Raw genomic sequence first — 12,780 nt, 5'->3', positions numbered from 1 at the left:
AGCCACGCTTAAAAGTTTGTCCCAATCCATGTTGGCAGAACTTCACTGAACATTGCCAGAAGATCCAGTTTCATCCCCTAGGCCTACAATCCTGCAGTTTGAGTTTGCAACTATATTTGTTGTTTGGTCTTGTCAGAGGATTTGGCTGGGTTCAGAACTCCACTGCAAACTTGATCATCTGGAGCAAAAGGGCAGTTGTAAGCTAATTTATTAACATCCATCTGTTGCTGTTCTTTGGCACAGAGAGGTCTGTCCACCACAGCATCCCTTGTAGAGATTGGAAGCAGTCATGGGCAGGAGATAGCAACTTCTAAAATCCATTCCAGCTGCATAATGTCTGGGCTGAGTGTAAGAGACAGTCGTCACCTAGGAAACAAGGTAAAGCAGTGCCAGCAGTTTCAGGAAGCAGCTGAAGAAGAGTCACTATGGGGAGATGAGCATATTTATATAAAGAAACCATCTGCTCCAATGCTGGTTATTAACCTGCTTCATTGTAGATGTGACAGAATCAAGCTAGATTTTTTTCACAGGCAGATGGTGTATTTTTAGCTAAAATTATCTCCCTCCCCCCACCCCCATTTTTTTCTTAAACTGTCTGGCTTTAAAGGGGAAAGCAAACATGATGGAAAACTGTAGCAAAGGGAGGAAGTATCTTGCTTTTTAAAAGGTTGAATTCCAGTGCAGATTAGTAATTGAGACACGCCATCTAGTGGGGGGAAATTGAAGCTTTTCTTAAATCCATGTATATTGTCATATGGACACAGCAATCTCTGGGCTTTCTAATGCTTTACCTCGTGAAACTGGAGTATATCTTATTTGGTTGCTTTAATTCATAAAACTCTTTACGAGGCTAGAAATATTAGCCTACCAATGACTTTCATTGACATGTTTGTGATAAAATTGGTTATTGGTGACTATTAAGGACATAAGAATGGCCATATTGGGTCAGACCAATGGTCCACCTAGCCCAGTATCCTGTCTTCTGACCATGGCCTATGCCCGGTGCTTCAGAGGGAATGAACAGAACAGGCAATCATCAAGTGATCATTCCCTGTCCACTCCCAGCTTCTGGCAATCAGAAGCTAGGGACACTCAGAGCATGGTGTTGTATCCCTACCCATCCTGGCTATTAAGAAATGTATATATCATCTGTAGAGACTGGTGAATGTGTGGTTTTAGTTGGGATAGGAAAATAAATAAATAGCTGCAGGAAGTCAGTTTTACCATTATGATGACTAATACACCCAAGTGGATTTAGCATAGCATTAACATTGCTAAGTAACAGCCAAATAAATAACTGGACTGATCTAAGCTGCTGCCAATTTACAAAGAATCATTGATCATAAGTAGGTTTGGAAGAATTAGGTTTTTATTTTTTATAACTTTTGACAGATATCAGTTTATTTTTAATGCTTTTATTTTCATCAATGTAAATTTTTCATAGTGGTACAAAATTATGGATTTTGAGCACTTTTGCTGCTTTTATCAATTTAAATGTTCACAGTTACTGGAAATTGGGAGGGGTGTGACAATTATCTAATGACTGTAGATGTTGAGATTCAAAAACCATTAAAACACAACTTATCAGCATCATATGTCAAAATAGTCAAAGTAAACATCCTTAAATCAAACTCTTAAGTTTTCAAGCAACATTTTTCTTACTTTGTCTATCTGTAAATTTCAGTGATCGTCAAAGGAAACCTTTTTCTTCATTGGTTTGCATGTATATAGTGAAATTATGTTTACTGACAAAATTCAAATCCTTCCAAGCCTAATCATTGAAGCTGGAAAGTCACTAAAAGATAATTGTTCAATCTTTGGTTTTGCCTACATGTATTTCTTGTTCAATTTTCATTGGTTTTAGTGAGCCTAAGGTGTAAGTAAAGTTAACTTACCATTCCTTTACAAGTTTAAAGATTGGGTTACTGACTGAATACACGACTAGTATAACCATAGTCAATCAGCGTAGGTCAGATCTTCACAACTGGTGTTTTTATGGTAAGACGTTACCTCAGAGGAGAGGGAGTCTGTCAAGGATTACAACTGTTATGGGTTTCAAAGTAACATAGAGAAAGTCAGGATCTGACAAAACTGGAAGTATACGCAAACCCTTTAAACCACTGTCCTGGTGCATTGCTGGATCCATCCCTGACAGAGCATTATGGGAGAAAGCTTGTGGGGGAGAGAAATGCTTCTGTCTATTGAATGCTGTTTTCCTTCCACTCCCTCTACAAAGGCTTCAGGAGCAGCAGTGTTGTATAGGCCTTAACCAGCCCTGCTTACTAAACAGTGGGTGCATGAGAACCTTCCCAAAATAATTTCTAGAGCAGATCTGTTAAAAAAAAAAAAAAAAAAAATCCAATCTTTTTTTCATTTAAAAAATTTAAAATCATCAGTGATGGAGAATCCAACATGACCCTTGGTAAATTGTTCCAATGGTTTTACTCTCCCAGTTAAAAATGTACACCTTTATTTGCAGTCTGAATTGGTCTAGCTTCAACTTCTAGCAACTGGTTCTTGTTATACCTTTCTCTGCCAGATTGAAGAAGCAGTTATTCAATGTGTTCCCCACATAGGTACACTTAGACTGTAACCAAGTCACCCCTTAACCTTCTCTTTGTTAAACTAACAAGATGGAGCTCTATCACTGTGAAGCATGTCTTCTAATCCTCTAATCATTCTCATGACTCTTCTCTGAACCTTTTCCAATTCATCAACATCCTGCTTGAATGGTGGGCATCAGAACTGAACATAGTATTCCAGCAGCAGGTCACAGTAGTGCCAAATACAAAGGTAAAATAATCTCTCTACTCTTTCTCAGGATTCCCCAGTTTATGCGTCCCAGGATCGCATTAGCTCTTTTGGCCACAGCGTGACACTTGAAGCTCATGTTCAGCTGATTATCCACCACAACCCCCAAATCTTTTTCAAACTCACTCCTTCCCAGGATAGAGTTCCCCATCCTGAAAGTATCTTTGTTCCCAGCTGTATACATTTACCCTGACCCATATTAAAATACATATTGTTTGCCTGCACCCAGCTTTCTAGTGATCTAGATCTCTGTAGTGTGTTAAGCACCCCCCCTCACCCCCCCCCATTTGTTTAAAAAATAGAAATAACAGGAACAATCGTTTTTTCTTTTCCCACGCTGCAGGGTAAATAGCTGTATTCATTTATAGGGTGGTTGGTGTGCTGACTTGCTTGTCCGTGTTTGTATTAGAAGTCATGGAAGGACACGGAATTCTTAATTTTTTTTGGTGCAGATTTCCCCAGGGGTAGCGTATGGATCTTTCTAGCCAAGCTTGAGCCCCAGAGCACGGGAAGCAATCTCTTGGTAGTGTGCAGAGAGAAGATGGATTCTTTTTTACAGCGTGTCTGTTTGGCCATCAGTACTGTGAAGTAATCCGAGGGTACATGCCCTTGATAATCGGGAATGTTACAGAGGAGGCAGGTTTTTCAAAGGATTTTTTTTCCTATGAACATCGCCTCAGTCTTGATTCAGTGTTAACCAGCGGCTCATCTTTCAGGGGCTGATTTTAGCTAGGCACTGAGAGAGCTGGGAGATGGTGCTGTTTACATTTGACATAAAGGAGATAGAGCTGGGTGTTAAGCTGTGTACTGCTGGCATTTCAGCCTGTGTTGTCTCACCATCTGTCCCAATAACTTTCATATGACTGTTGAATAGTAACATGGGGAGAGAACTGAGCCTCCTGGGGCTACTCAGATTTGGGCTTTGGAGGAACACTTCCCTATAATGACCCTCCCAGTGACTTATTTTTCAAAAGCATCCCAAAGAAATGGTAACTCTGTGTGCACACAGACACACGTGGTGACAAATCATTCCCTCTAATTATGACGCTTACAATCTCAGATTTTGCCTTGGCAGGACTGTGTTTTCAGTGAGAACTGAGCACACTCAACCACTGATACCTAAAAATCTCAAACTGTATAAAGTCCATGGGGGATATTGTAAAAATATATAGTCTGAAATATCAGACTCCTAAGAATTGAAAAGCTGCATTTTTGTCTTATCCCCATTTTATAGGTGGAAAGTAGGTCTCAAAGTTACACTGGGAAAGAACTGGGATTTGAACCCAGGAATCCTGACTCCTGGTCCTGTGCTCTAACCAGTAGACACATGCCCTTCACAAGCAGTAAGGTATGGGTGCTCATAGGACAGTGTGATATGGAAATACCTGCCTGGTGTTAGTCACATCACCATTCATCACCGCTGCTATGTAAGTATGGAAAAACCTCAGAGTCTCAAAGGGAGGAGAGGCAAATGGCTGATTAATTTCACTTTGAACACTTCTGTTTCTTTCTCCCACACCATGTACAAACAGCTTAGTGTGGCTTTGCTGCTGAAAAACATTTGCAGAACTTCTGCATTTATTATCTCCTTCTCCAGATGTTGCACACGTAGGAATTTTTGCTGCCACAGTGGGGCGCTGTCCTCCTATGCTGTTCACCTATTGTAGTGACTGCATGATGAGACCTAATGGAAGTATTTCCTGGAAGTGATGGCTAGCTCATTTTTGCCCCCATGCAGCTTGTATTGCCAATTCCTTCCCTGTTTGAACAGCTGAGCAATTTGGAGGAGTCTTTTGTAATTGTTTTGGGGTAAAGTTTTGAAGGTGGCTAATTGATCTGATGTAGCATAACTTTGCTGTGTGACCTTGGATGAGTGATTTAAATTCCTCATTCCGTTTCCTTATTTGTAAAATGGGGATGATAGCATTGACCTGCTTTGCAGAGGGTTGCGACTGTGATGTTGTGAAGGCCAAAAGTATAACTGGATTCAAAAAGGAATTAGATAAGTTCATGGAGGATAGGTCCATTAGTGGCTATTATTCAGGGTGGTCAGAGACACAACCCCATGCTGTGGGTGTCCCTAAATCTCCAACTGCAAAAATATGGGACTGGATGACATGGGATGGATCACTCAATAAATTGCCCTGATCTTTTCATTTCGTCTGCAGACAGGATACTGAGCTAAATGGACCACTGATCTGACCCAATATGGCCTTCTAATATTCTTATTGTTAATCATTCAGTGCTGGCTATAGAATGCCCGGAGGTCCTGGTTTGGAAGGAGCTATTGAAGGGTACAGTGTTATCACTTTACTATTTAATATTAGATTATTTCCCAGATTATTTTTTAAATGATTCCACTGTTACAGTCTGATTATTAGCACTCTGATTGCTTTACCCTTTAGGAGACTGGCAAATCCTTAGAGGATTTGATTTTCAGTGAGGTCCTACCCCGGTGCAAACATGTGCAGTTTTACATGTGTGCACACTAACACGCTGGGCAGTTGCAACCTTTACACTCTGTTTACCTTTCATAGCTTCTCTTAGGAAAGAACATGCCCATGGCGAAGGACTCTGAAAAATTGGGCCAGCTCCTCTCTTGGCAGAAGGACACAGTGTAGTGCAAGCAGTGCCAAGCTATTAACCCCACTCTCAGCTGACACTTACTTGGCAAATGATGCAGTGACTGGATGAACGTTTTAAACGCACACATGCTTTTGAGACCAGTTTCTGTGGGCCTTGTCTGCACTAGAAAAATTAGTATTCCTGTTCTAGCAATTGCCATCAGCTCTGCAAGGGCACGAGTGCAGCGTTTCTCAAATGTGACCACCAGTGGATTTTTTTGTGGCCACAGCAGCCTCCAAAGCATGAGTGGAGATTGGAGGAGAGGCATGGGGGGCATTGTTGATAGTGGGGAGCACAATTTAAAGGTTCATCTGCCCCTGAATGGCTTCAGTCACAGTCCCGGTCCCCCCCCCCCTTTACCCTCAGTCTACCCTCCTGGAAAGCAGTGGCCCCTCCCTGCAGTGCCCAGCTGTTGCTCCTGAATCGCTCCCTGCAGTGCCCAGCTGTTGCTCCTGAATCACTGTTACCAAGGGAAGTGAGATGTGCCACCTTTGTGTTTGCACTGGCGCTGCCAGCAGGGATTGGTGCCCTGCACCTTGCAGGCTCCTCAGGAGGTCCAGACAGCAGCTCTGGAGACACTCGGGGCTGGTGTGCACAGCGCCAGAAGTGGCTCATCAGTGGAGGTGGCTGTGGCGTTAGGTTGCTTGGGCGCTCCTCTGGGCAGCTCCCCAGCTCCCACCCAGCTGGGACATGGGGAATCTGGGACTCTGCAGGCAGCCAGTGAGTTCCCAACCCACCTTCCCCCGGGCAGGCTCTCACTGAAGAGCCGTGGGAGGTAGGGACAGAGATGGGTTGGCTCTTGGACATGTCTCTTTATTTGTGTTTCCTAAAGTTAATTATTTTAGGAAAAATTGTGGGAGCAGCCACCGGCAAGAGTTGGTGGCCACACTCTGAGACCACCAAATATTTTGTTGTGAGAACCCCTGCACTAGTGGTAGCAATGGTATCATTATTGCTTTGAATAGGTTGTCCTGACAGAGCAGTGGTAACCCCTGAGCTCTGTCTACACTAACAGCTTAGCACCAGTGCCGCTGTCCCATTGCTGGCTGTTGTAATAATTTTTTTTTTCTACTGTAGGTGCACTCCTGGTGGTAGCACTAGCTGGCTGGGAAGACTGACACTGCTTGATAATAAAGTAGAATGCAGATTTGGGGTATAGCTCAAGTCTAATTTAACAGCAGACTTTCAGCTTGATGATTTTTTTTTTAAACTAATGTCTTTGCATTGCAGTGAACTAAAGCTATTAGCCTTTAATTAGAATAGGAGGTTTCTTCTTTACCTTTCTAGAGATCACAGAAATCCAATACATTTCTCAAGCTGTGAGCCAGAAATCAAACATTCATCACATAATTGCAGTAACTATGTGCTAATACTTCCCATTAAATATGATTTATTAATTCTACAAGAGCATAATAGGAAAAGACATGAATTCCATTCCAAAGTTGGCAAAAATTCCAACATTCCAGTTTAATTTGATGGCTCAAAGATGTCACCAGAACCATGCTGCTGTATGTGAAGAGTTTATACAAAGGTTAGAAAAAGTCTCAAAATTTGGTGAAAACATATTTTACCCTGTATTTGAACTTCTGTGCCTGTGTGATTATTAATGAATAGTGTGGTTTCCGTTTCAATAGGGATCTCTCTCTCCACATTTTGGGCATCATCAAAGGAGATAGCATTGCCTAAGGCACAGGTATTGGACTTGAAAGACCTGGGTTCAATTCCTGCCTTTGTTGATAGTTTGCCAAGTGACTTCCCTTCTTTGTGTACTTTGCTTTAGTTTCCCCATCTGTGAAATGGGGATTATGCTCCTGACCTCTGGAAGGCACTTCAAGATCTCTTGATGAAGATTGCTACGTAAGAACTTCTTGTTCTTTTGCTATTTGCCTCCCTCCAGTTCTACAATGAAGATGTCAAGACACGGAAGAATATTATAAATGTTAGCGTAGGTTCATACTAGTGAAAGGGGTAAAAACTATTAGACCATGAGTCCAGATACTTGCAAAGGCTGGTTATTGTTTCCTGAGAGACTATATCCAATCTTAAACTGATATTATACTTGATCTAAGCTAGTTTGGGGCCCTCTATACTTAAGCCTCAAGGAATCTATATAATGGAATTTGAACGTTTTTAGGTCCTTTCAGTTAACCTTTTTTTCTCCACAGTCTGTATGAAAGAGGTAAAAAGTGCAACCGGTATCTTAAGTTAATGTGTTTCTTCTGAATACGCATATGTCAGATACTCCCTGCTATATAGTTTGATGACAGCATATCATGACCTGCTATTGTATGAAATGATGGGAGTGAATAATCATTGTAATTCTGGCTCAAAACTGATCTAATAAAACTGTCCTTAAGGGATTTATATTTTTATCTCAGCTCTAGTGTATTTCACACAGAAGTTCAATGTCTTGAAAGAAGTTACGGCAAATTAATCATGCAAATTGGGCTGAGTCAACCCGATGAACACTTATAGGTTTAAAGAACAAGGATATTGAAGGTGACCTTTGCTGCAGCTGGCCAATAAGGGCGCCTGGCTCACAACCCTGATACTGCTTCCCTCAGATGACAACATTTTTTAAAAGCTGAAGTTTTGCCAGTCTTATGCTATAGAGCTCACAGAGAGGAGTGTGGATTCTGTCTAAAGGATATCTTCAGAAAAGCAGCACTGTAGGTAATTTTCCCTTACGTGTGTGTGTATGTTCAGCTGAGTTTTCATTTTCACCCAGCTGAAAATGCCAAAGGCCAATGTATATTTAACATTTTATTGCCCTCAATCCAGCTTGCAACTTTTGTTTAATCCTCCTGCGTGGATAGGGCAGCCCATGGCTTCTGCCCCAGGCCCAACTTTTAACTCATGTCCCCCACCGTTCTAGCCAACTTCTCCCTTCATCTAAACATTCTACCCTAAGGCCAAAATTTAGGAGTCTCTCCCAAACTTCCTTCCTCACCGTTACAACTATCTCTGTCCTTCAGCCCCATATAATCCAGTCCTTCAAGTTATAAAAAGACACAACCTTGCTCTTCCTAGCATGAATGAGACTTGCTAGGCTGGCTTAAGAGAATCCAGCAATTTCTTACATGCACTCAGGACCAGTTCAGGTAGGCAAACTGCCATGAATCACCTTTCCAAAGTCCTCTCTAGCATCCCACTCCAATCTTGTCTGTTCATTAAACATTGTGTTCAGCAGGGGCCTGATTCTCTGTAGCCCTGCAGCCTTGTGTAGTCACGTCAGTGCAAAGTGGGTATAAAATGTTTCCCATCGGCTCTGGTAATATTGTACATCCCCTTTGCACTCGTGTCAATGATTGCTCAATGAGCAGGATAGTGGAGGACTGGGCCCTTCAGTAACCTGTTTTGGCTGGGTCCCATTGGTAGTCCCATAAAAGGAGTTCGCTTTCTTGTTCTCTAGCTTGAGACCATTCAGTCTGGGAAGCTTGTGCCATAACTGTGGTGACCATCCTTCCATTGCATAGCAGCTGTTTGCATATTTGAGGGTTTTTTCCCCTTCTGAAGTTTGGCTCTGTGGTGCTGCTGAGCCTAATCCCGGTTCAGGCCTTCCATGTCCACAGTCCGGGCCCTGTGGAACTCTGCATGTTGCCAATGGCTGTGGCACATCCCCCTGAAGTAAGGGGTGAAGATTAGACGTTTTGTTCTAATCCTACGACTAGACAGTAACCAGGATAACGGGTACTTTTGTACTGCCTTCCATCTTCAAAGTGTTGTACTGATATTAGCTAATTAATCCGCAAAGCAGCCCTGTGAGGAAGGTAAGTATGTGTTTCTATTATGCATAATTTTAGCTTTGTTTTGGAAATAAAATCAGACTGGACCTTTACATAGGTTAATTCATTCCCTGATTTCTATCACGGGTTGCCTGTGTTCATCATACCAGGGCAACTGAACCAACTGTCACGGTTGTTTTGGTTGGTTTTGGCATGTCTTTATAAACCTCAGGTATGTATGTGAAACAGCACAGAGTAAATCTAGCATTCCTAGTCTCTTCCAGGTTTTTATGACAGCCCAGCTTCTGTGTGCATATTCTTTTCCTCCCACTCCCATCCTCAGTTATATAGCACCATTTACCAGGCTCAGATCTAACTGCAGGTACGACTCAAGGCATCCAGATAGGGTGTCAGTGGAGAGGGTTGAACCAGTGACCTTTGGATCTAAAACTATGAACCTCTAGTGCCTGAGCTAAACAACCTGGGTTCTAGAGTTCGAACACTATAGCAGACTCATAAACCTCTGTACAAGTAAACTGACACTTTAGGGAGGTGTGGGAACACTTTTTTTGTTTTGACTGCATGACTTCAAACCTTTTCAGCCCCGCCAAGCCTCCTTATCCCTGAAACTACATTCTCCACAATCTTTCCTTCCTCTTCTGGGCAGACTGGCATGTCATGATTTGTGTGTATAAAAACATCTTCTGTATTTTCCACAGTATGCATCCGATGAAGTGAGCTGCAGCTCACGAAAGCTTATGCTCAAATAAATTGGTTAGTCTCTAAGGTGCCACAAGTACTCCTTTTCTTTTTGTGGATACAGACTAACACGGCTGTTACTCTGAAACTTGCATACATGTCACTTCTGGGGTGTTAATATTCCAGCACATCTACTACTGTATGTAAAATGTGACACACCCTGTCCAAAACAATCAAATTACATGAACATTGCAACACATTTGATGTTATGGGAAATGTCTTTCCTGTAAGAAAGGAAAACCCACCCATTGCTTTTGTGCCTGCTCTTCCTCCCTGAAAGTTTTTTCCATTGTACAAGCGTGTAATTAAATAAATGATAGGAAAAATTGACCTCAGTATGTCAGTCATCTGAGACCTCTAATATAAATGTCCTCCAGCTGGATCTCAGAGTCAGCGTACGAAGAAGAATTACATTCAACACCTTTATGGCTTGTTTTAAGTAGACAAGTCCTTTACCCTAATGTTTCCATGCCATCTGAATCCAAATAATTCAGTTGTGAACTACTCTGAAAGCTCATATGACTGTCTCAAGCTCAGATACAATGAACATTACATTGAGAAGCCATCACTGTATGACTCTTTGCTTACGCAAGTCAAAGGAGAGGTTTGTCTTAAAGTGAGATGCTCCCTGGGTCATGTGATTGTTGATATGATCTTTGTGTATTCTTTGAGTAAATCAGCATCTTTAAATCTTTTCACAATGTATGAGATCTAAGTACTGATATCTACAGTGCCCTAAATATCTACTTTTACCAAACTCCGCTTGTTACCTCTCCATGAATGGACAGCGCTAGTGAACCCTCAGATCACACAAATGTTTACAATGCAAGATTCAATCAGTTTTAAGGTAGATGTGTTCTGCCATTCACACGGTTCTTTAGGAAGTTACAAATATTCCACACTCCAGCATAAATGGAAAGAGTTGTGGATGCCCAGCTCCAGGAAAATACAGCCTTTAAAAACTAGAGGCAGAGAGATTTGGGGTGGTAATGGGGGGGGAGAAAGGGAAAATTCAAATATTGCAGGAGGGAGAAACAGCCTGACAGGACTACAGTCAAGGTTTCCAGAAGAGACTATTGATTTCAGGTGTCCTGATTTTAGACTCCCAGTTTGAAAAACCTTAAATGGGCTTGATTTTCAGAAAGAGTTAAGCTGTCTGAAAATCAACCCCTTGAATGTGTCTGGAGTTGGACACCTAAAATCATGAATTACCTTTGAAAATCTTGGCCTCCGATTTAAGTCCTAGAACTCGGCAATGGATCTGGGAAGGGAGCGCTTCTCTGTTTAATATTCAGTGTGTGAGTATCACTAAAGTTTTATAAAATATAAAATTATTGGGGCATCATGGTATGTTTCTTTAAGATTTTGGGCTGAAACAAGAATAGCAGTTTTGTCTGAAGACATAACAGGAGTGACCATGCCTGTTTTACCCTGTTACACTTTTATAGAGATAAGGAACAGGATGGGACAGCAATGAGACCCAGTGTGCTAAAACAATGCAATAGAAGGTAGTAGATTTTTAAGCAGGGCTAGGTCACTTTCTACTTCCTCATTAGCATTACATGAATGACAGGAAAAAATGAAGCCCCCTGCTTTCTGAAGCAGCCAGCACTAAGCATTTCTGTTGGGTTTTTCACTTTATTGACACATTGTGCCAAAATGGAATAAAAATCCAAGTAAACCAAAGCTATGATGTCGCTCCACTTGGAATGGCTTCTTTTAGTGACTGGATATCAAGTTTTTTTGTTGTAAGATAGCGACCTTCATGTCTGTGATTGTGTGACCAGAGAGATTGAAGTGTTCTCCGACTGGTTTATGAATGTTATAATTCTTGACATCTGATTTGTGTCCATTCATTCTTTTACGTAGAGACTGTCCAGTTTGACCAATGTACATGGCAGAGGGGCATTGCTGGCACATGATGGCATATATCACATTGGTGGATGTGCAGGTGAATGAGCCTCTGATAGTGTGGCTGATGTTATTAGGCCCTGTGATGGTGTCCCCTGAATAGATATATGGGCACAGTTGGCAACGGGCTTTGTTGCAAGGATAGGTTCCTGGGTTAGTGGTTCTGTTGTGTGGTATGTGGTTGCTGGTGAGTATTTGCTTCAGGTTGGGGGGCTGTCTGTAGGCAAGGACTGGCCTGTCTCCCAAGATTTGTGAGAGTGTTGGGTCATCCTTCAGGATAGGTTGTAGATCCTTAATAATGCGTTGGAGGGGTTTTAGTTGGGGGCTGAAGGTGACGGCCAGTGGCGTTCTGTTATTTTCTTTGTTAGGCCTGTCCTGTAGTAGGTGACTTCTGGGAACTCTTCTGGCTCTATCAAAGTTTCTTCACTTCCGCAGGTGGGTATTGTAGTTGTAAGAATGCTTGATAGAGATCTTGTAGGTCTCTGTCTGAGGGGTTGGAGCAAATGCGGTTGTATCGCAGAGCTTGGCTGTAGACGATGGATCGTGTGGTGTGGTCAGGGTGAAAGCTGGAGGCATGTAGGTAGGAATAGCGGTCAGTAGGTTTCCGGTATAGGATGGTGTTTATGTGACCATTGTTTATTAGCACTGTAGTGTCCAGGAAGTGGATCTCTTGTGTGGACTGGACCAGGCTGAGGTTGATGGTGGGATGGAAATTGTTGAAATCATGGTGGAATTACTCAAGGGCTTCTTTTCCATGGGTCCAGATGATGAAGATGTCATCAATATAGCGCAAGTAGAGTAGGGACGTTAGGGGACGAGAGCTGAGGAAGCGTTGTTCTAAGTCAGCCATAAAAATGTTGGCATACTGTGGGGCCATGCGGGTACCCATAGCAGTGCCGCTGATCTGAAGGTATACATTGTCCCCAAATGTAAAATAGTTATGGGTAAG

The 12,780-nt window shown here is 42.2% G+C and overlaps 1 protein-coding gene across 6 annotated transcripts in view; it reads left to right on the top strand.

The window, feature by feature from the left end:
* Positions 1-12,780, top strand: part of C12H19orf12 (chromosome 12 C19orf12 homolog) — an 83,452-nt gene that overhangs the window by 20,449 nt on the left and 50,223 nt on the right. For 2 of the 6 annotated variants that reach the window (XM_073307789.1, XM_073307791.1), the window contains exon 4: positions 4,046-7,800. The exons of 2 other annotated variants lie outside the window; for them this stretch is intronic. In XM_073307789.1, the coding sequence (XP_073163890.1) occupies positions 4,046-4,127 (82 nt within the window). In that variant the 3' untranslated portion in view covers positions 4,128-7,800. Of the gene's footprint in view, positions 1-4,045; positions 7,801-12,780 lie in introns of those variants that run through there. 2 more of the 6 variants (XR_012154495.1, XM_073307790.1) reach the window with 2 other exon arrangements.

This window comes from Lepidochelys kempii, chromosome 12 (genome assembly GCF_965140265.1).
Source record: "Lepidochelys kempii isolate rLepKem1 chromosome 12, rLepKem1.hap2, whole genome shotgun sequence".
In the NCBI taxonomy this organism is placed as follows: domain Eukaryota; kingdom Metazoa; phylum Chordata; order Testudines; family Cheloniidae; genus Lepidochelys; species Lepidochelys kempii.
The sequence above is the reverse complement of the archived record's forward strand: the minus strand, read 5'-3'. Positions and strand labels throughout refer to the sequence as shown.